This window comes from Elephantulus edwardii, unplaced genomic scaffold, assembly GCF_000299155.1.
Source record: "Elephantulus edwardii isolate Elephantulus edwardi_28Jun2011 unplaced genomic scaffold, EleEdw1.0 scaffold00026, whole genome shotgun sequence".
Lineage (NCBI taxonomy): Eukaryota > Metazoa > Chordata > Mammalia > Macroscelidea > Macroscelididae > Elephantulus > Elephantulus edwardii.
Genome location: NW_006399776.1, coordinates 15709910 through 15735068, shown reverse-complemented (window position 1 = coordinate 15735068; position 25159 = coordinate 15709910). Strand labels below are relative to the sequence as shown.

Here is a 25159-nt window from a genome sequence, read left to right as displayed (position 1 = left end):
GATAATTGTTTTGCCTTATCAACTCTTTACTTTCTTTCCCCTTATTTCTCTCCAGGCCCAGTTTGAACTTAGAGCCTTTCACATCCGGGGCGAACACGCCGTGATCACAGCGAAACTAGAGGAAACCATTAAGAATCTTAAGCATGAGTTAGAGCACCGATGGCGAGGAGGGTGTGAAGAAAGGAAAGATGTGTCCATCTCCACCGATGATGACTGCCCTCCGAAGACCTACAGAAACGTATGCATTCAGACAGACAGGGAGACCTTCCTCAAACCTAGTGAAGGTGAAAGCAAGACAATGAGAAGCAACCAAATAGTACCCAAAAAACTGAACATCTCCTCTTTAAGTCAGCTTTCTCCCCAAAATGACAATAAGGACATCCATTCCCAACTGCAGTCTATGGAAAGCATCTCAACTAATCAGCCGAAGGCAGCGCCGCCCCTTCCTGTGCCACCCCTGTCAGCACCTATCCCTCCCCCTCCACCTCTTCCCCCTGGACTTGGACCTTTGCCACCAGCACCTCCTGCACCATCTGTGAGTGCTGAGATGCTCCCACCACCGCCTCCACCACCGCCCCTACCTCCAAGTGCTGGGCTTCCCCCTCCACCGCCTCCACCTCCACCGCCTAGTTTATCTGCTCTGTCTACCAGTGGGGCTCCCCCTCCTGCTCCAGCGCTCCCAGGACTAGCACCTCCACCACCTCCTGGACTCTTCTTTGGAATTGGGTCTTCTTCCAGCCAATGTCCCCGGAAGCCAGCCATCGAACCGAGCTGTCCCATGAAGCCTTTGTATTGGACGAGAATACAAATAAGTGATAAGAGGTAAACTAAGTTCCCCTGGCCCTTTCACAGCTGCCGAATTCTCAGAATTTTTCCCCAAGAGACATTTTATTCCTCCCAGCTCAATATTCACTCGTTGAGTGAGTGCTTTGGATACACATGGTTGGAGTATGCCAGGGATAATGTCTATCTCGATCCCATTTTCTCCTTTTTTCATTATATGTTTAGTCTTAGATCCTTCTGTAAGATAAATGTTCCGTTTTATGAGCTAGATCAAAGTGAAGGCTTAATGGATGCCTTCTTCAAAATCTCTGCATTTAGTAAGTAATTATAAACAAATTGCACCCAAATCTATGTGACCAACTTATTGAACATTATTACAGTATCTCTTTGTGGTTCATTGTCTTTCGATTGTGATGTCATCAGTGCTATGTGCAGGATATATAACAGATATATGTGTAATTTTCTTTTTTTTAACTGAATGAACCAGGCATGGCCAAGCAATTAACTTTACAAGATAGAGGATAGTTTTAAAATATAAATTATTTCCACTTAAACTGATTCCCCTAATTGCTAAATGCACTTTAGGCCCTTTATTTCTTCAGAGAAAGTGTTGATATATATGCATAGCCAACAAGCATTTTACATTTGTATAGGTTTTTAAATTGGATGTGTAAGGTATCAAGATACATGGTTGTTTGGAAACTTGTGTTCAAATTAGACCTTTAAACCAGTTTGGTCCAGTTTAAGCCCTCCTCCTCCTTCTTTTTGAAAATTTGTGTTTCCATTCTGTTGCGGTTGTGTACCACAGAACTGGAGACGACCCATAGTTGACCATCCAGCACATGGGAGGAGATTGTCTCAAACTGTGTGCCTTTGGGATTGCAGCATAGCTTCTTGCCACCAGGCTACCAGAGGTCTGAACTTCCACTCTGGATATACTCTTGATATCTAGAGACTTCCACTCTAGATATACTGAATCTACAATTTAACAAGATCTGCAAGTAGATTCAAATTCAGTATTTTTTGGTTTAAATGCAAATTTTCGGAACCAGAATTAAGTGGCTCAACATCCTGACTCAAACTTATTTGCATCTGATTTATTCTGCCTCATTTCTGTGTCTGATGGGAAGACAATTGAAATATATTGAGTTGCTTTGTGGCCACTTGCTAGTTGTAAAGTTTATTCATTTGCAATGAACAACAAATAGAGAACATATTTTTACACACCCATTTTTAAACTTACTCTCCAAATCAAGGTGTGGAAGTAAATTTTTTCAATCTATGTAAAACTTTCCTTGGGGGCAGGAAGAATATTGAACAAAATAACATGCAATTGACAATTATAGAACAACTGGAAATCATTATAGGAGTGGGAATACCTTAACACTAGATGTATTGTGAACTAAGTTGATTATGCATATGCATCCCCTTTTCTCTTACCAAAAAGAAAGAGTTTATTTGTGGAAAATCTTGATACTTTTTAATTTCCCAGAAGAATGGCATAAAAAACAAACAAACACACACACACACACACACAAAAAAAACCAAACAAAAAAAATACAACCCAAACCACAAGATGATCTTGAAATCGCTCCCACTATTAACTAAAGCATTAGTATACCTCTTTTCCTGTTCAAAACTCTAATGACACTTTTCCAGAAAGAATTTCACAGATATTTATTTTGAGTCATGTTCCCTTATTAGTGTTCTCAAATTAGTGTGCAGTCAGTCCGATCTGATAGGTTCCACCTGTCAGCCCTCGATTCGAGGATTCTACAGCATGGAGCAGTCCCACACCTGCAGCCCGCTAGGCCGTCCGCACTCTAGTACTCTTGAGACCTCATGCAGTGAACACTGTAGACCACAGCAACTATGTAATAGTCCCTCTGGGACATATGGGCCCTTCTCCCCATATTCAGTGTGCTAGAGAGGCAAGCTGGAGATAATTAATCACCGTCTGCATTTCCCCTTCTTTACGTGGCTTGCCATTTTGAGAAGGGAAACAATTGAATACTCAAACTCTTAATTGGTTTCACCTAAGACATCACCATTGTGCAAACTGAAAAGTAGATGAATGTGCATAACCTTCCCAGCCCAGGACATCAGGAAAGCCAAGCTTAGTGAACATGTGGTGAACCGTGAGTCTGAGTTTGTAATATTAGAATAGTGAGATTTCCTTACTTCATTTATGAAGACTTTGACATGTCCTCTTCTTGCCATATATAATACCTGGATTATTATGAGTCCTCACAATATTTTACACCTGTAAGCACTGCTACTTCTTTTCAATTTCATTGATCTACAGATTCTGGGTATTATTAATTTATGGTATTATTCATTCAAAAAGTAAATGTAATTTTGCCATTGAAAGTAGGTAAAGTGATGGTTAATGTTTCATACACCCAAAGGGTTAAACATTTTGTATAATGGTCACATATGTTTCGACCTTCTGGAGACCAGGAATAACGTACTGCTTTCATACATTTAGACCACATTTCAAGTTTTATCTTTTATCTAGAATACTTATTATTTAATTGAACAAAAATAAATCCTCACAGACAGGTTCTTTACTTCCTAGTTAGTATTTTCTTCTTTTTCCTATCCATATTCCTCCTCTTCCAGACGTCCTTTCTTCTTTTTTCACTGGAGCTAGAACGCTACATTCAGTGTTCAGAAAGCAGTTGACCGTTATGCCAGATTCCCCATCATCAGAGGTGTTTGGTATTGCCCCACCAAATGCCAGCTGCCCCCAACTCACTCACGGAGAGATGGTCCTCCCGAGGATTTTGTTTAACCTTAGGAGTAAGCACAGAAACAGTTTTATAAATAATAATGAGGTGCTCAACCTGATTCCAAAGCCAATTTATTCCAGATGATGAATGAATTGTAACACTAGTCATACTGGCATAAAAGCTGGGGCCAAGAAGTACAGGTGCGTGAGCACTGGGACAGGCTCAAGCAGGCTGTTCTGTGAATAGCATTATCACTTTCTGCACATCTACTCCTTAGCTGCCAGGAACATTCATGAGCTCAGACTAACAGCTCTTACCATATTCCTAAATTAACCATCTCTCTTTCCCATTCAAAATTTACCTTCTTCAGTGATGTTTAAGTTATTTTTGTTGCTATGGGCTGTTGAGTCACTTAGGACTCATAGCGACCCTTTGTACAACAGCCCTAAACCCTGCTCTATCCTGTGCCAGTCTCACTGCCTCTGACACACCTTCCCCCATTATCCCTATCACTGAATCAGTCCATCTCATAGAGGGTCTTCCTCCCCTGTGCTGCCCCTCCACTCTTCAAGGACTGATCCCACCTTGCAATGTGTCCAGAGTATGTCTGACGAAGCTTCAGAATTCTTGCCTCCAAAGAACAGCCTGGCTTCACCCTGTCCAGGATGAACTTGTTTGTTCTCCTAGCAGTCCATGGTATATTCAACACTCTTCTCCAGCACCACAGCTTGAAGGCATAAATTCTCCTTCTATCATCAGGGAAATCCATGTTGTTGTTACATTAATACCCCATGTTCAGTCTGTTTAAAAATATTCCATCAATATTTGAAAATTGGTTCTCTTTTTTGGGTTTACTTGATGCCTCTTTTTGTCATCATGGAAATGCAGACAGAAGTGTGTGTGTGACCTCCATAGTCAGAATCCTAGGATGTTTTGTCCCATGGAATTTTCTAGATCTCTTTCATTGATTATATCTACTGACCTCTGTGTTTTATGAATGCATGTTTTCTTAAAATTTCTACAGTAAATTTTTACTTTTAAAAAGAAATTTATAATGAGAAAAGATACTTTTTCTAAGTGCCATTAGGAATTGATGTGTTTTTAAAAATGAGTTGGAAAAAAACTTACTATGCGGTAGTGTCTCCTATTTGGGGTCTTAAGCGTATCTTATTATTTTTTTTCTTAAGCCAAAATGCAACACCAACGTTATGGGATTCCTTAGAAGAACCTGATATCCGGGATACTAGTGAATTTGAGTATTTATTCTCCAAAGACACAACTCAGCAGAAGAAAAAACCCCTGTCAGAGACTTACGAGAAAAAAAACAAGGTCAAAAAGGTATTGAATGATTATAATAACAGTTGTAATTATATGTCATTTTTTCCTATATGGGAATTCATTATGTGCTCCTAGTTTATTTTCTCTCTGTTTTTAGAAAAAGTTTTAAAAGTTTTTGAGTCATAGTGGTACAAAGGAACACTGAATTTTGAGATTACATTGAGAATTTTGCATATGCTAATTAGGTGATTTCACTTGAATTTCCATAGGATTTTCTTAATTTAATTTTAGTTTAGCCTTTGTATAGTCATTTATTACAGAAGGAAAAAAATATACAATTTAACTTCTATTTGGGGAAATTAGTCTCTATATGGAAAATAGATCTTGCTCATATATTTATAAGTTTACTCACTTAACAAATATCAGATTTATTTTTGCTAGGCATTCTCAGCATTTCTTAAGCTGAAGGCACTGAAAAAACAAATTCAGGTGACTCAACGACACATAACAGCAACATCAATACTTAAGGATGCTTTGGATAGAATATTAAATGATCCAGGAAGCATTAAAAAAAAAGACAGAGTATACTGAGTCATTGTACCAAAGGAAAATGGTAGACACAGAAGAATTTCACAAAACAGTGTGGTGAGGAAGAAGTTTAAGCTGCTCTGAAAGAATTGGCAAAAAATAAGGCCCTAGGAATTGATGGCATACTGATTGACATATTTCAACAAACAGACGCTGCCCTGGATGTGCTCACCAAGTTGTGCTAAGAAATCTGGAGGACAGTCACCTGGCCAACTGACTGGAAGAGATCGATATTTGTTCCCATTCCAAAGAAAGGTCATCAGACAGAGTATGAAAATTATTGAACAGTATCATTTAAATCACATGCAAACAATATTCTGCTGAAGATTATCCAAAAACAACTGGAACAGTACATCAACAGAAAACTGAATTTAGGAGTGGATTTAGAAGAAGTGGATTTAGTGGATTTAGAAGAGTCTGTGGCACTAGGGATATTATAGCTAATGTTAGATGGATCTTGGCTGAAAGCAGAGAGTACCAGAGAAATATCTGTGGTTCATTGACTATGCAAAGACCTTTGACTGTGTGTGGATCACAATAAGCTGTGGTTGACTCTGAGAAGAATGGGAATCCCAGAACACTTGATAGTGATTATGTGAAACTTATACTTGGACCAGAAGGCAGTTTTCAGAATAGAGCAAAGAAACACTGCCTGGTTCAAAATTGGGAAGGGTCTGCTTCAAGGATTTCTCTTATCTCCATATCTTTTCAGTCTATATGGGGAACAGATTATCTGCGAAACTGGACTCTATGAGAAGTGTGGCATCAGGATTGGAGGTAGTCTCATTAACAATATGCTTTATGCAGAAGACACAATCCTGCTTGCTGAAACTGGGGAGGACCTGAAGCACCTGCAGAAGGTTAAGAACTGCAGCCTTCAATATGGGTTGAAGCTCAACATCAAGAAAACAAAGATTCTTACCAGTGGTCCAATTGGCAGCATCATGAAAAATAGTGAAGATATTAAGATTGTTGACAGTTTATGTTTGCTTGGCTTTACAACCAACACTCTTGGTACCAGCAGCTAGGAAATGAAAAGACAAATTGCAATGGGTAAGTCTGTCAGAGAGGTCTCCAAAGTACTGAAGAACAATGATGTCAGTCTGGAAACTAAAGTGTGCCTGATACAGACCATGGTCTTTGCAATTACTTGCTATGCATCAGAGGGGGACAGTGACTAGGGGTGATAGAAGGAGAGTTAATGCCTTTGAGCCTTGGTGCTGGAGAAGAGTATTGTATATACCACGGACTGTTAGAAGAACAAACAAGTTTGTCTTGGAGAGGGTGAAGCCAGGCTGCTCCTCAGAGGCAAGGATTCTGAAGCTTCATCTGACATACTTTAGACATGTTGCATGGTGAGATCAGTCCTTGGAGAGGGAGGTCATGCTTGGGAGGGTGGAGGGACAGCGCAGGAGAGGAAGACTCTTCAGTCACTGGGGTAATGGGCATAGGTGTGTTGGAGACAGTAAGTTTGGCAAGGGATAGAGCAGGGTTTAGGGCTGTTATGCATAGGGTCGCTCTGAGTCACAGGTGACTCAGCGACACATAACAGCAACATCAAGGCATTATTCTAGGCCTTCACTATCTCATGTAATAATTACTAGTCACATGTGATGATTTAAATTTAAATAATAACATTTCAGCCCATCACTTGCACTACCTACATTTCAAGAATTGTTCTTGTGACTACTGAATTCTGTATTAAGTAGCGCAGATGCAAAACATTTTCGTCATGTGCTGCTAACACAAGGCCCAGGCCTGTCTGGTGGTTCAAATCCACCATGCCTCCTCGGGAAACTAATGGGCATTCTCTTTTCATGTGATTTACAGCTTTGGAAACCCAACAGAGGATAGACTGCCAGTCAGTTCTAACCGGACAGCAATGATCTAAGCATTTGAGTGTATTTATGACATAAAAAAAAGTAGTAAATAATCGAGTGAATAAGGGTAAGGAGGATCAGCTTGGGGTGAGTAAAGATGAGGGAGATACATTTTTAAATTAAGTATTCACGGAAGGTCTCTTTGAGAATTGTCCACAAAGATGTGATGGCTCAGTATTTGAGAACCATCAGCTCAGAGAGCAGGTTGAAGATTCTCAAGGATTTAGAACTGAGGTTAAGTCGCTATTCTACAACTTACTTCTTGTGAGACCTGAGTATCATTCTTTCATTCTCTGTGTCCTAGTCCTTTAACCATAACATAAAATGCTGTCTATTCATACTGCTATTCTAAGTGATGATTAAATGGAGTTGTATAAATGCCACCTTCAGCATAGTTTTTGGCATCTAGTCAGCCTTCAACCAATAATAGCTGCTCTTGATTTCGTTTTTGTTGTTGCCACTGGTGTTCTTTCTTTGAATTAGTGTTTTGATAGATGGATTTGATAGATGCAGAGCTACAGGAAAACATAGTTCTGCTCCTGTCTTGCTGTGTGAACCAATCTTTTTTCTCTAGACTATGACATTTTCCTTTTTCTGTAAAAGAGGATTAACAATATCTGAGTCTCCCTGAAGCACCGGAATGTTGAGAAAGTCAAATCCATAAGTGTTTGAGGAAGTGCTTTGAAGTTTATGGTTTCCATTAATACTTACCTCTTAAATCATACCATGGGAATTCATTGCTTGGATGATCCCTCAGTTACTTCTATGTTAATGAAGGCAATTGCAAACTTACAGTGAAAACATAAAAACCCCAAATCCAAATGAAATTTTCTACTAATCAAATCAGAACTTCCCATTGATTTGAATTACGAATGAAAATTTGATCAATGGTTTGTACCTTTCAAATTTATTTGGATTGGATTTTTACAAGGAAAATATGATCTCAATAATAATTAAATATTAGAACAAATATTTGAAGATCCCATGTATTTCACAAATTTGAGTTTTTCTAATGAAACAGTAAGATACAGTCAAGAAGTTAAGTGAGAAGAGATTCACATAAGATGGGGTTGAGGGTGCCTTGTAGTGAAGCTCACTTGTTAAAAGCCATCAGTAGGGAAAGAAGATTATCTGAAGAAAAAAGGGAGACTCTGTCTTCTAAAGCCCGCCTTTTCCAAGAAGACTTTTGATTAATGAGAAATGCCACTGAATGTTTTCTTATGCGGTATCACAGTGAGCTTGCTTTCCCCCCTCTGGTCCTCCTTTGAGTGTTGGTATTCCCTCTATTTCTCTTTGAATGCATGGTAACATGCTGCTTACTCACAAAACTAATTATTTCTGTTTTGATGAATGAGTATTTGGTTTAAAAACATACAAGTATTTGTTCTTAAAACATCAAAGGACTTGGTTATTTATTCTTATTTTTTATCTCATAATTGTTTGCCTGTTAAACAAAGGATTTAACGAAAGCAATTAGTGCTTCATGTGTTTATTTTGTTTCTCTGTCTGAGGGGGGAAAAATACCCTTCATGTGAACTCCCAAATCTTACTGAGCAGTAAGGTTTCTCTGTAGAGTCTATGTGCATGTGTAATCCTTTTTAAAATTTTTGAAGTGAGGACAGAAATCTACTGGATGAATTGTGCATTGCCATTACGAGGCTGCTTACAGTTTTCAGTGAATTCTATAGCCTACCTTAAGGCTGATGTTTTAGATTTTAACGAAAATGATGAATCAACACCATAAAACTCCAAACTCCCTCCTATGAACTTTCACTATGTGGTGGCCAGATTTTCAACATCAAGATTAATTCTGAGGGTCCGATGTTTGTTTTCTTTTCCCTTGAAATGAAAATGAAAGTGAATTTTTCAGGTTATAAGCAGCTAGCCCCCCCCCCCACTTTCTTTCTGTCTCTGTCTGTCTCTCTCACACACACACAGTCTTTGACTAGGAACCAACTCATAACTAACTCTTCATTGGGTTTCTGAAGCTTAAACAGAAAATGGTTCCAGTCTTAGATGATTAGGAAAGCATGTGGCAAATAACCTTTGTCATATGTTTTGTTTGCTTGTTCAATTTTTAAATGGCCAAGTAGAGAAAGAACTATCTATGTTAGAAATGACAAAATCCCACTTTTTGAATCTTGGCTACAGGAACTCAGTCAACATTGAAGGATATATGTGCACATACTTAAATGGAGCCAGACATTATCCTTCTGCTCATTCCACATTTTTACTTCATAAACAACTATAATTGCCACTGGCATGCTCAAGATTCTACTGAAGTTGTGTACTGTTTTAAACTTCTCTAGTAGTGTTTAACGTTACCATTATTGGCCTTGACTTAGAGTAACCCTGTCAGGGAAATAGCTATGACTGCCTTGCCTTCCTCCATAAGGATGTTCTGCTAAACCAAAGGGTGCACTTCTCCAGAGATTCAAGTCCTCCAGCAGTTCCCAAGGAGAAAGATAGGTAATCTCGCCCCATGCGATCTACAAGCCTGGGATCCCAGTGAAGGGTCAGTTATGAGTTGGCTCCTACTTGATGGTAATGAGTTCTGAGTGGTAACACTCTCTTACTAGCCAAAAGATGGGGATTAGAGCCCACTGAGAGTTGCCTTCAAAGATAGACCTGGCAATCGCCATGAGTGCCCTGTTGATCCATTCTACTTTGCATACCTAGGGCTGCTGTGAGATAGAATTAACAACAGCTACCAACATTAACTACATGTGTAGGTAGATCTCTATGTAAGTATATGTGTAATTGTTGTGTGTGCTCACGTACAAACCCAATTGCAACGGGGTGATGATCTGGCTTTATAATATCATGTATGCAGTTCAAGTCCACGAGCTGCTTCACAGGAGAAAGACGGACCATCTTCGCGCATGCAGTTTACTGCCTCTGCAAACCCACTGGAGGGTCATTTAAGGGTCAGTTCTGACTCAGTGGTACATAGCAACAACAATAAGAATTAGAGCTGTATTGATCATTTCATTCAGTTGTCACGGTTTGCCTGTGAGCAAATGAGATCGAATGAGATTAACTGGGAAGCCACTGATTACACTGAACACAGTGAGTGGATGTGCAAGGGCCTCAGAAAATAGGTCCATGGTCGCTTTATTTAAATGACATACTGTTAATTTGATGGTAATTCGTGTTAGTATGATTGACTCTTTTGAGACTAGCCATTAGTAACATCACTGATAACACATAATTGATTGTACTTATGCAAACAAATATTTTTTCATATTGTGAACTATCCAGTATTCTACAGCCTTCCAACTTAAAAAATAAAAAATAACACCTCAAACTCTTTACCATTGAGTCAGAACTAACTTGTAGATGATCCTCCACCGGGTTTTTGAGACTAAATGACCTGAGTAGAGATTGCTCATCTTTATTCCCCCTCAGAATAGCAGGTGAATTCAAACTTCCAGAGAGGGACAGCCTTTTAGTTAGCAGGGGACTTTCCTCTGGACTAGGTCACCGACTTTCTCTTCAGTCTTTAAAAGAATCTAAATATTTTAATGAAGATTAAAAAACCCCATACTTTTCACATAACTGCAACCAAAGGCTCTTTTGATTTTGCTCCAGATTTGTTATTTTCTTTGGCTCTATCAACTCTATTTGGAATAATAGCTATTACAAATACAACAAGATTTCAACCTGTTGTATGCAAAGTTGCTTTGAGTCAGAGTTGACCAACAGCCACCAGCAGCCACCAACAAAGTAAGTTACAGAGCCATGATTGTGTGTTCTCGCCCTGCTGATCAAAAGACCACTTGTCTCCAGCTATTCAAACCCACCAGCAGCAATGTGAGAGGAAGATGGGCTCTCTCCTCTTGTTCCTCAGAAACCGGTTGAAGGCTTGCTGTCAACTTGATAAGCAAGTTGGAATCAACTGAATGACAGCACGTTTGAGTTTTCATATATGGTAGAAAGGACTAAGTGTTGGGCTGCTAGTTGATAGGTTAGTGGTTTGAATTCAACAACTATGCCATAGGGGAAAGACGCAGTCTGCTTCCATGTGTATTTCTAGCTCAGGAATCCTATGGGACAATTTTCTGTCTTTGAGGAGCCCTATGAATCTCAACACTAAAGCAATGGTGTTTATAATTAATTGCATGCTATTGTTATACATTTATACTTCAGCAGATGCCATCTGTTTGGGACATCAACTCTGCCACTACAAGTATAGATGTTTGCAGCTAGAGATCAGAGCAGGGGCCTGTGGAGGCACCACTCACACTTGGTACTGAATCCTGATTGTTCTCTTAGAACTTCTAGAACAATCCATTTTACCTACCCATGCTTAGCTTTGTTTTCTAAAATTGAGAGTAACAATTCCTCACAGGATTTTCATATAGCTAAAAAGAAATGATAGTGGTAAAGTGAATATCCTCTGGAGCTTTGCCTGATCTCTCAGTTTATGAAATAGTGGAAAAGATTTGGAAAGAAATTCTGGAAAACTGTTGATATGGTTTATGAGGGTCCTGGAGCATTAGTTTGTATATTCATGAAACTGCTTGCAAATAGTAATCTCTAGAATATCCCTGTTTCTATAATGTTCCTTAATGACACATTTAGACGTCTAACAGTTCACCCCATGTTGGCTTACATAGTCTTTTTGCACTACAGAATAAGAACTTCCGTTGTTACTATTTTCATAATTCTGATTTCTGAGTTATATTTTATCATGGGAAAGGTAGGTCAGCACCTTGATCAGGAGCCCGGTATATCCCTTTATTGTCTGAGAGTCTTGCTCCTGGTGCCTGTGAAGGAAGCAGCCATTTTGATAAACTTTCTAGTTATATTCTCAGCTTGCCCAACAACTTTCAGAAAATCAGCATGACTTGCCAGTATTTCTCCTCTCTTGAGATGCCAAGATCTCACTTGGCATTAGAAATCATCTGTCTGTTTTTTTTCTCCCTTGTATGATATGTAAAAGATTCCCCCCCCCCCTTTTAGTACATGCGTCTTAAGAATTAATGAGATGTCCCTATTCCCTGAGCAATTTGGTAGGTGGGGGTGGGGAGTATGACAGCTCTGCAGATACGAGTCTGTTGAAACTTTTTGGAGCCAAAAGTCTTCAGCATTGACTGTAATTTGGTCACTTTGGCAAAGGTCATAGCTGTTATTTTTGAATCACAGACTTCATGTCTCAGTTTATTGGGGAAAGGAGAAGGGTGGAGAGAAAACATTGTTTGAAAGCCTGGAAAGAAATTTATAGTGTTTTCATAACCTGTTGCCTTCCAATTTTGTATAATTTCATTGTTTATTTACAAAGAAAAAGGGATTCTCTGTATGCTGTGGCTAAGATATTCAGCTACTAACTGTAAGATCAATAGTTCAAATCCATCATCCACTTCACCAGAAAAAGGTGGAGCTGTCTGCTCCCATGAAGACATACAGCTTTGGAACCACCGTGGGACAGTTCCACTCTCCTGTATGGGGTCTTGAGTTGGAATCAATTAGAGCACAGTGGATTTGGGGGCAAAAATATTTCTTCAGGACTGCCCTGGTAAAAGTGTGAGTTTTGCATTATTTTCTCCCCAGAAATAGGGATGAGTTTATCATCCTTACTGACTCCTCAAGACTTTGCAAGATGAGTGGTTGGGTTCAGAGATGTCATCTGTAGAAGTGAATGAAATAGCTTGCTATTATGTTTATTACACTAGCAAATGGTCATAGGATGATTGGTAACTGTGTACAGACCGTCCATGGGATGTTTAGTGCACTTCAACACCACAGCTCACAGGCATCAATTCTTCTTCTGTCATACCTCTTCATTGTCCAGCTCTCAGATGCATAGAAAGTGATTAGAAAAACCGTGTCCTGATGCACCTTAGTCCTCAAACTAATATCATTACTTCTCAATAATTTGGATCAAATCTGTCAACAACTTCATCATGCTTGGATCCACAGTTGACAGTGTTTCGTACCAGCAGTCAGGAAATCAGAAGATTTATTGCATTGGGAAAGTTTGCAGTTAGGAACCTCTTCAAATTATTGAGGAATAATGGTGTCATTTTGAGGACTAAGGTGCATCTGATTCAGGCCATGGTTTTTCCAATCACTTGCTATGCATCTGAGAGCTGGATAATGAATAAGAATGACTGGGAAAGGGTTGACACCTTTGAGCTGTGGTATTGGAGAAGAGTACTGAACATTCCATGGACAGCCAAAAGAACAGACAGATATGTCTTGGAGAGGGTGAGGCCGGAAGTGCTCTTTGGAGGCAAGAATGATGAGGCTTCACCTCACATACTTTGGACATATTGCTAGGAGGGGCTATTCCTTGGAGAGGAACATGATGTTGGGATGGGTGCAGGGTTGGCAAAGGAGAGAAAAGACCCTCAGTCAGGTGAATTGACAAGGTGATTGCTGCAATGGGCTCTTGTGTGTCAGGAAGTATGAGGACGGCTCAGGCCAGCACTAGTTTCAGATCTTTTGTTCATAGGGTCACTATGAGTTGTACTCAACTCAACAGCACCAAACAATAGCAACAACAGACTTCTTGAGCCATAATTGGAATGATCCTGGATTTTATATTCCACAAATTCAAGGACCTTGTGTGGCCAAACTTAATCAGGGATGCAGGAGCTTCTATTCTATGACAAGCATGAATTTAACAACAACAACAACAAAATGCACCTGTAAATTATATTTGGAAATAAGAGCCAAAAAAATTAAGTTGTACTTTTACTTATTTGCTTACTTTTTTTAAGGTGATTAGAGTTTGTTGAGTAAGGATATCAATGATTATTTAAGAATGTTAAATCAGAATATTATTTTTGGAGTTCTTACGCATATTTCTCATATAGGCTGTTAAATAGTAACATAATTGTGATTTATACACAAAGCCGCTGGAGTTGCCATGAGATTGCTCATTACTACCCCTGACCACAAGAGGGCACCTTTGAATGCTGAGATCAAAAGTTAAATTAGCTTCTGTCCCTTAGCACAGAAATTGAGTCCCTAGATAAGAGTAACTGCACCTCAACACCATCTTCAGTCTCACTAAACCTCTTTATTGTGACCTAGAAGGGCAAATTTCACAGCAAATTTTCCACACAAAGTACTGGAAGCCAAATGAACATCAGAAAGGCTTGTGTGTATTAGTAGATGAAGAAATCATTAGTAGGATTACTTACTTCAGCGCATAGATGATGTATGGAGGGTCGGATATAGTCCTTTGGGACTGATTCTAGAATTCCCACAAATATACCACACTCACACTTCCCTCCCCACTTCCCTATCTAGAAAAAGGGGGAATTTTATGACTGTGTGATAAGGAATTGCACTACCAACCCAAAGGCACGTTGGTTTAAATCCCCCCACTGCTTGGATAAAGAAATATGGGCAATATTTTATGAGTTCCTTGTTTATCAGTGCTGCATAGTATACCATTATGTGACTACACCATAGTTTTTCCATCTGTTCATTTGTTGATGGGCACTTGGGTGGCTTGCATCTCTTTGCTATCATGAATAATGCAGCAATAAACATGAGTGTGCATATATCTGTTTGGGTGGCTGCTCTGGTTTCTTTATGAATTTCCATTCATTCATTGTTGCACTTTTTTCTGTACCTCTCTCCCCCCAGTTTGCTCCTCTCTTCAAAAAGCAAAAGATAAACTTCTTCGTTGGTATACAATCCCCCCGCCCCGAATGCACTCCACTATGCAACCTTAATTCTGGATTCCTGTGATAATCATAATACCCTATCATATATTGCTTTTAAACTTTTTTCTCCCTCATCTGTTTCAATGCAGTACACATAATCTATCTAGTTTTTCTCAGTCTTACTCCAACCCTGATGTCATTATCCTGGGTCAAATAACCTCAGTCACAAAAGGTTAAATATGGCATAACACTGTTATAAAACAGGACTGACATGGGGTGGGGGTGGGGAAACTAAGAAAAGAGGAGATAAATAATGCACACTGCATTGGAACACATGAAGGAAAGAACTGCGTAAAAGAAATATATGATTAGGAATTATTTGTATGACAACAGTCCAGAGTAAGAGGTGCATAGCAAAGTGGACTGGTGGGGGTGTAGTAGAGGTTGGGGGAGGGAAGAAATTATGTAACAATGAATGAATTGTGTGTTGTGGTTTTTTAAGTGAACTGGAGATGGATGAGGAGGAAAATGTGTGGCAATAAATGCATAAAACTCTAACTTTCCTGTAAACTTTCATTAAAATCTGAGTATTAAAAAAAAAGAAAAAGAAAAATGGGCATTTTCCTCCAGTGCAATTTATAGCCACTGAACTCACAATAGGGTCCGCTATGAATTGTTTCTGACTCGACAGAGCACAGCAACAACAAGGAAGTCTGAATTCCAGTGATGCTGTCCTTTAAGAACTTGTCATTTTAACTGAAAGGCAGCACCCCTCTGGCGGTTTGGGTCCACCAGCTGCTCCAAGGGAGAAAGATGGCAGTCTCCTCCTGTCTGACTCACAGCATCTTGAAACCCACCGGAGACTCAGCTGTGAGTGAGCTCTGACTCAGCAGCGAGGAGTTCGAGTGACTTTCTGCTGGCACAGTCGTTAAGCATTCAGATGCTACTAGAAGGGTCTGAGGTGTGACTTTACCAGCTGCTCTGAAGGAGAAAGATAAGAAATTCTGCCTCCATAAAGATGATAAGTTTGGAAACCCTATAGGATAGCTCTACTCTGTTCTGTCAGATCACTATAGGAAGTGGCTTGATGGCAGTGGGTTGATTTTAGTTTTACAATTGGAAAACAGCGAGAAGTTGATTGGACTGTATAGAATATGTTGTGAGAGAATCATTTCAAATACTTGATTCTCTTTTGAAGATTCATCCTTTGTCCTAGTAGAGCAGAGCTGTCTAGTATTGCTGACATTTTCTTGGGCTTTATTCGTTTATCCTTTCCTGGGTTTTTCTAAGGGATCTCTGGCGGCTTAGTGGTAAGGAGTTGCACTGCCAGCTCCAAAGCATGTGGTTTGGATCCACCAGCTGCTTGGTGGGAGAAAGCTGGGCAGTCGTCACCTGTGAAATTTACTCTGAAAATTCAGTGGAGGGTCAGTGTGAGTTCGTTCTGTCTCTATAGTACATAACAAGAGCAGCAACAGGCTTTTCCTAAGGCCAGCACTTGCCTTGACGGTGGAGGTAGCTACTCCAGCCTCTAGTTTCAAGCTAGATGTAAGTAAGGCTATAACACGATTAAGGAAAGGTCTGTTATGCGTGCTTATCTGTCTAGAAGTATTCACTCCCCTGCTGGCCTACCAAATCTAAGTTACGAGGACACCCATAAAACTGAACCTGTAATTACTTACACAGTGAACATATTTCCAGTATACACAAAAGTCAAACAAACTCTTTGCACATGTTCTCACAAATACTTAATTGTTTAGTATGAACAGAGATAAATGCTAGTTACCCTAAATTTATTTAGCATCTTTCATTTGAAGATATCAAATAATCTTATTAACAGTAATAATGCTCATAACCAATGCTATGGAAATGGGTTGTGTTTTTTTTTAAAGTCCTCAACATATATTAATTAATCTTTCCCAAAGCAGGGAAATGATTGCTGTAATCATTCTCATTTTGTAGATGAGAAGTGGAAGGTAGAGGATATATAACTGGCCCAATGTCAAACAATTTATAAGAGATAGAGCAAAGAAATTCATCAAGCAGCAACCCTGTGCTCTTGACACACTGTCTACATTTAACTCTGAATTCTGACTTTAAATTAGCATGATGTATTTCATCAAAGTGAAGGAACCCTTGGCTTGACATGAGGAGACCTGGTTCTAGTTCTAGGTCTGATCCGAAGCAACTACTAAATCTTGGGCAAATCCTTTCAGTTCTCTGAGTCTCAGATTATTTATCTGGCAAAGAACAAACGGTAATGAAATTAATTCCAACATTCACATCATTGCTTCTGCTTTGCAGATTCTTCTTTTACCTACTAGAGAGCAGATCAATCAGGAAATCATACATGGATTGACACCTTTCCTTTTCAGCCGCAGGCAGAGTCGAGCAGATCAAGATGCCTTAACTATCAGCATCTTGTGTGGGTGTTTGGGATTAGAGATATGTGTACCCAAGGGAATGATTGTTATGAATTTAGTAAACCCCAGTTTTAAGAGGTTTTGATGCATTGAAGAATTATTTTTTAAATAAACACATTTTGTGTGTGTGTGTGTCAGAGGTACAAAGAGGTGTCAGAGGACTGGAGATAGGATGGAAAGAACTGGCCAATGAAGATCAGGAGATGAGGAGTCTTGTCTTGAAGAGAACCAGCTCATAGTTGCTGTAAGCGCAGCCGTAAAACCTCTTTGGCCTCAGTTTCTGTAGCTAACATGGCATCTGGAATGGATGTTGCTTAAGATGCTTTCCAGATGCAGCGTAGATCATTTCCGTACATGGACACTTTCACATGTCTGACTTCAAGCTGACTGTATACAGGTACATGAGCAGGATCAAGCCATGAACTTGGACCTCATAAAGTCTCATGAGCAAAGGGATGTGCTACAGATCTGCCTTACAAACTCAATAGCTTTTCCTTCGAAGATACAGTCCTGCCTTCCTCAGAGTCCTCTTACTTGACAAAAATGTGTGTGTGTGAGCCTGCTGAGTCCCCATGGAGCTAATAGGGTCCCTCGTTCCATCTCTCAGCAGTGTCCAGGGTCTAGAGGCCAAGCCAAGAGTTCAGGTTACACCAGACAGAACTGTCCACTGCTTCCTTGCATTGTCTAGCTTGACCCCAGGACAATTTTTTATAAAATACCTTTTGGCACAGAAGTTGATTTCATTTAGGTCTGACCTGATTTCTCTCCAGCTGAGGCTAATTTGCATGGCTGTAAACAGGGGCCGTACAAAGCTCACCAACTGTGATAAAAGCGGAGGAAATCTGAGAGTGCTGGAAATTCAAAAATCTGCCTTCAGTATCCAAGCCTGACTCTGAGTCACGCCTCAGCCCAGGAGGCTGCCAGCATGCAGCAGCTAAAGAAATGTTATTCTGATTGATCTGATTAGGGCCGTAAGGTTAACCATGGTCAATTTACAAAGACAGTATGAGAAGAAATCATGTGTGTAGCCCTGTTATGGGTCAGCGAGGCCCCTGCCAGAAGTTATGAAAAGCCACAGCTCTGCCAGGACCATTATCAGATCTCCTCTATGGGGTACAAATGGGATTGGAGGGATAGGGGCTCCTTCAGGGGGAAGAACGACAAAAGGGATTGTGCGGTGAAGAGCCAGTAAATTATGCTTTCTTCCAGCTGGACTCCTGGGCTGCCAAGCCCTTATATGTGAGAGAGAGTCTGGGAGTTCCCCAATACGGGATAAGAAAGATTGCCCTTAACTCCTCGTTGGAATGGAAAGAAGAGGGTGTTAAGGCTGATTTGACATAGGACATGACGCTCAAGATTGACCTGTGGAAGCAGCCAGATGGAACCTATTGGGTATTTTGATCCCCTTCTTTACCACAAGAATGGTTTAATTTGGATCTGGCTCCAGGCCCTGGTTACTAAATAACCTGCATTTTAGTGCTTTCATTTTCATTAATTAACTTTTATGCTTGCTACCTTGCTAGTCACATTAGGCATTTTTGCATGTGCAGATAGACTAAGAGTTGAGAAGGTTGAGGCCCTTTAAAAGCACCATGGAGCTGCAAGTACCAGGAGGTTAATTCATGACCTAATTATCACATCACCTTTTACTCTCCTGGAGGCTCTGTACAACTTCCATAGCTTAAAAAAAGTACCACAACAAGCTTTCAAGCCTGACTTTGCAGCTGTTATTGCATTCATATTGATTCTAAAAGTTTGGGGTGTGGCTCTTCTCCTTCCTGTTCTGTTCAGGAACATCAGTGTTAACTTGCCATACTGGGATAAGGTACATTAATTAACAAAGAAAGATTTATTTTAAAGGAGGCCAGCTAAGAGTCACATTGCTTGAGCTGGGCCTCATTATAAATAGATCACTCTGTTCTATAATCATCTCACTAATGGAAAAAATGAGATGTTGAGATGATTGCTTCGAGAAGAATGATTCAAAATGTTGCAGTAAAAAAGCCTAAAGCAGGCTATGCTTTGGCGTACTTTCCTAAGACATTGGCAAACTAGGCCATGTGATTTTTTTCCCCCTTTTGTATATATACACACTCATAGACTTTGGAGAGGTCATGATTCCTTATGTAAAATACCATGGACCACCAATAAAACAAATACGTCTGTCTTGGAGAGGGTGAAACCAAGTTTCTCCTTGGAGGCTAGGATTTTTTGAAACTCAGTCTCATATTTTGGACACATGGCCAGCAGAAACCAGTCCTTGAAGGAGGACATCATGCTTGGAAGGGTGGAGGACTGGCACAGGAGAGGAAGACCCTGGATAAGATGGCTTGATACAGTGACTGGGGCAGTGGGGGTAGGTGTGTTGGACTCCGTGAGACTAGCTCAGGACAGACAGGCTTCAGAGCTGCTGTACGTAGAGTTGCATTGAGTCACAGGTGACTCGATGGCACATATCAACAAGGACAGCAATAGGACACAGCCATTCACTTTTTATAATCAGCTTGTGGGTCTCTAAGTGAATGAAGAGGTATGATAGACCCAAACACCAGGACAGGGAGTTCCCATCTACAGCTGCTATCTTGTTGTTTGCCTCAGGGCCACCAGGAAGCCCATAACAAGGTGCTGCAGAGGCCTGACATCCAAGTGTCTTGCCAGCTGCTTTCCCAGCGGACAGTCACGACGAGGTTAAGTATGGAAGTTGGTGTGTGGTTCAGCAAAGGATCTCGGAAAACCACACGTTTGTCTTTGCATTCCTGAAATACCACTTCACTTGTAGGACAAATCCCTTCATCTTTCGAAGGCTCCTCATCTGTAAAGTCAGAATCATAATACCTAGTTCAAAGGTGATTGTGAGAATTAAATCATAAACAATTTATTTGGCTGGGTGCCTAAGGTTCACCACCTGCATCATACTATTGTCATCACCACCAGAATTGTTATCCTTGGGAACAAATATACTATTCATTAAAAATCCTCTAATGTTGTCCCCATTAGACAACCCAAATCAAGCTCACTGCTGTTGGATAAATTTCAACCCATGAGGACCTTCATCAGGTTTTTGAAGGCTGTAAATCTTCACAGAATATGACTGCTCCTGGTGTGTTTGGTGGATTCAAACCATTGACTTTTAGCACCTTAACAAATTATGCATGACACCAACAGGTCTCCTTTTATTAGAGAACAGAATATTGGACTATAATGAGAAGCCACCTCTCTCATTCTCTTGGTATTACAGAGGGCTAGCTAAGATATATATTATTCTGTCAGTTTTATTTATTTGCGTTCACTGGGACACAACTAGGTGATAACACTAATTTCGTTTCAGACAGACACTGAGAGATAAGTGCACCCAAGATGTCAAAAGAAAACTATGCAGTGGAGATAGATGATAGTAACAGTTATCTCCAATATCTAGGGTTTTGCTATATTTTGAGGGAGTTTGTTTTTTCTTTCATGGTGACCTATTTTGTGATACAGTTTTAAGTATGAAAAGTAAAATCCTTTCATAAAATGAGAGATTATAAATAAATAAACATGAACATAAAGAATGACTGACTTAGATGGTGATAAGACTCATAAAGAATAATACTAAATGAGGGTGGTATTTATATTCATACAAAATAATAACTACTAAATTTTATGAAATGGTATCAATGTGCTACCTGATAATAATTGAAAAGTTAAGCACTATGAAGAGCCTCAAAATAAAACTGAAGTCCTACAAATACTGACAAATTACAAGTAATCTTTCACATAGACCATAACTTGTGATCCAAATGAAATTAAATTTGAAAGCATACATCAATTTTTAAAAGGAATAAAACTCATAACAAACCTTTGCCAATGGTGAACAAATGAAATAAACAAATTTTAGAAAAATTAAAATTACCAAAAGAGAGTCAAGAATGCATAGAATACCAAAATGGTTCTAGAAGTATTAAGGAAATTGAATCAGTCATTTAAAATGTTCCCACAAAGAAAGTACCAGACTCAAATGGTTTTTATTACGTCAAATATTTAAGGAACAGATAATTCATTCTTACACAAAATATTTTAGAGAGTAGAAAATGAAGTTACACTCAAGGCTATTACATAATCATGACATTTCTACTTGTACAAAAAAATAAGAGAGAAATTACAGGCCAGTTTCTCATTATAAAAACAGATGTGAGTGCTCTAAGCAGAATATTAGCAAATTCAATCAAGCAGTGTATTAAATAAAAAAGAGAGAGACTAAATAGTTTATTCTAGGCTGGCAAAGTTTGATTCAAAGTTAGGAAAGAGATGAATGAATAGATAATTACTGGGGAGGGGGATGATATGATTATCTGTAAAGATAAAGAAAAATTATTTGAAGTATCATTCAGTAATGACTCATAATAAAACTTTATACCGACGCCATAGTAGAAGTGAATATCTATCAAAATATAAATGAGAGCATTTGACATTAATTCTTTTTTGTTGTTGCTGTTGATTGCCTTTGAGTCGAGTATGACTCAGTGACCCAGTGAACAAAAGGCCTGAAGCCCCTCTACAACTATCTACATTTATCAAAGTTCATAGAGCTTCTGGAGGCATGTTGTTTAGGAAGTGCATGCCACTCCTGCTATATAGTTGAATCAATTTTGACTCATTGCAACCCTTCATCTGGTTTCCAAGGCTCTATATCTGTGTGGAATATGACATACTGTACCACCAGGGCTCCTTAATAAAGCTCTTATTTGTTGAGAATTTGAGAACTTTTACTCTGAGGTCAGGACCAAACAAGAATTCCCACTTATAATTTATTTAATGGATCGTAGAGACTTAAGTCAATGTAGTTAGGCAAATAAATAAAAATATAAGGACTCAAAAGGAAGAAACAAAAACAAAGTCTTAAAATTATAAAAATATAAAAGTATAGTAAATTTATTTTGTGTAAAAGCAATATACAATGATCAACAATATTTCATACACTAGCAACAAATAGTGGGGAAAATACAATTTAAAAAATACTGTTGACAGAGACAGTAAGATTGGCACAGGATAGAGTAGGATTTAGAGCTGTTGTACATGGGGTTGCTATGAGTCTCGGGTGACTCATAGCCCATAACAACAACAACATTGACAAACCCAAAATATTTGAAAATAAGCCTGCACAGATATATTTAAGATTAATATAAATCTAGGGTAGCTATAGTATTATGTGGCACAGAAACAATGTAAAGAAAGATCAATGAAAAGAATAGAGAGCTATGAAGTAGTTGCATGTGTACAAAATGGAAACTGATAAATGATAAAGATGATACTGCAGATTTATGGACAAAAAGAGGTTATAAGAATTATAGGAAAACTTAAATACATGGCTAAGAAAAGAAAAATTATCCTTACCTTGTATATTGGCTGAAAATCTATTCTAGTTCTATCAAGCCCATTAATGAGAAAGAAAAATGTTAACAAGCACTTTTAGAGAATGAACTATAGGAACATGTTTTTTGCACTCATGTGAGAAAGACAAGGGAAGTATAAAGCAAATAAAAAATATGACTGTGTTAAAATAGAAGCTGAAAGAATGCACTCAAATTGAGAAAAACCAAAAAGGAAAATTTAACAGTGGATATTGGTGATTATAGCACAACATGATTGATAAAGTTTGTCCCTTTTAAGTATACATGTGAAAAAATGTTGATGTGAAAAATTCTGTTATATATTTTTTTCACTATAATTTTAAACACAAACCACACACTATAGATAGCATGAAAAACTACACCTGACAAATAATAACTACCCAATCTATATTATAGAACTTCTGCCAATCAACAAGAAGACCAAGTTGAAATAGAAAGATGGGTACAAGAACAAACAGATTGATCATGGAGTGAATGACCAATAAATACATGAAAAGATGTTCAACCTCTCCAAAAGCTCAAACAAAACTATATTGAGATACCATTTTAGAACATGCTTTGCAAAAATTTGAAAGTTTAAAGCTGAAATCTCAAGAGGATGTAAAGCTCAGAAATGCTCATCAGCTACTTGGAAAACAATTTGGCTATCTTGTTACTGTAAGCCTACATAGAGACTCTCATATCCAAACTTGTCCACGTTTGAATTGAGGTATTTATTTGAATGTTGTTAAAAGTGTGTCTGTGTTAGCAAACATCTAAAAAGAACAGAAATGTCCACCATCATAAGACAGATGAATGAGCTGAGTTGTGTTCAGTGAATGAGTGTGTTGTGTTGGCAGTGTGCACTGTAGCCAGCTTGCATCCTCTTTGAGGCTTCTGGAACATGATCTTCAGGGACAAAAAGCAAGTTACCATTGGTCTGGAGTTTGAAACAGGAAAAACGAAAGATTTGTATGGAATCATAAATCTGTAATAAAACTTTAAAAAAATAGTAAGAAAAAGAAAAGCAACTAAAAACAAGAGATAGTAGACTGATTAGTGTTTCCAGATGGGATCTTTCCAGGAACCTGACTGGAGTCTGGGGAGTTGATGTCAGCTTGACTGCCAGCATTCTGAGAGGAAAGCCAAGGAAGAATGTGGAATTTAGATTAGTCACCCCATTCTAGCACAAGACCTTAGTACAGAGTACCTAGTTGATCATTATAAGTGGAATTATAGTCATGTTCTATATGCAGACTTAAAGAATTCCCTTATTTTTATAGAAAGTTTTGCTACCAAGCGAAATGTGGATTTTAATCTGCGGCCCTCAGGCCTGGTTTTAATTGTTTTTGGTTAAACATTGTTCTAAGTGGTATAACACTGGTCTGTCTGTTTGCTCTACAGAGGTAACTCATACTTACTGTGATGCTAAAGACTGACACTGATGTGTCAAATGTGATAATGGTTACCCATGGTGGACAGTGTTGGGTGGAGCTCCCCGATTAAAACAAGCTTGGAAGCAGGAATGGCCTCTGTTTCCTAAATAGCTTGCCTCCGGAAACCCTATGAATGTGGAGAAATGATGAAAGTTATACAAGTGTCCAGGTCTTTCATTCATAGGGTCGCTATGAGCTGTCTATGTCTCTACAGCACCTAATAACAACTCACTTTTGGCTTCCTCTAGCATGTATATCCACTTTGTATATGTCCAGGCTTCTGCCATACTCTCTAGCTACATTTGTTTTCCTGCTATTCTGACAAGAAATTTGTTACTCTTCCAATTACTTTCATATTTTGTTTTGAGAGTAAATACTTCCCCTAGCTCCACTGGGAGCTCTAGTAGCCTCCATCAGTAAGGAGTCGTGTTGCCAATCCAAAAGCAGGTGATTTTGGTCCATGAGTTGCTTCTTGGGAGAAAGATAGACAAACTTCTTAAGTGAGATTTGCAGCCTCTGAAAACCCACTGCAGGGTCTCATTTGAGTGAGTGCCAACTTGACAGCAATGAGGGAGAGTTCTGCTGAAGACAGAATTTGGGGTTCTGATTTTCAGTCTTAAAATTTGGATCTGAGATGAGAACAAAACTCAAAGTAGATGGATCTTCACATTTGTGAGGCTATTGTGTTATCGCAGTATGACTGACTAAGGAATGTGTCTTTGTGAGATGCTGTTTAAGGCAAAGGACACAGGAATAGAATTCAGACATCCTGGGCCACCCTCGAAAAGTCAACGACTATGTGTGCTTTAGGAAGCTCTGGTGGCTTAGTGATAAGTAATTACACTGCTAACTTAAAGGCATGTGGTTTGAATCCACCAGATGCTCTGTGGGAGAAAAGACTTTCTCCTCCTGTATGATTTACTACATCTGAAAACTTGGTAGATGATTTGCTATGAGGCAGTTCCAACTCAACAGCACATAGCAACAACAACATGTGTGTGTGTGATGCTGTTCTTCAAAGTTGATTTGTCTATGTATGAAAACTTTAGGA

The 25159-nt window shown here is 39.0% G+C and overlaps 1 protein-coding gene across 3 annotated transcripts in view; it reads left to right on the top strand.

The window, feature by feature from the left end:
• FMN1 (formin 1) overlaps positions 1–25159 on the top strand; it is a 580566-nt gene that overhangs the window by 281030 nt on the left and 274377 nt on the right. For all 3 annotated transcript variants that reach the window (XM_006883052.1, XM_006883051.1, XM_006883053.1), the window contains 2 exons: positions 56–822; positions 4703–4853. In XM_006883052.1, the coding sequence (XP_006883114.1) occupies positions 56–822; positions 4703–4853 (918 nt within the window). The remainder of the gene's footprint in view (positions 1–55; positions 823–4702; positions 4854–25159) is intronic.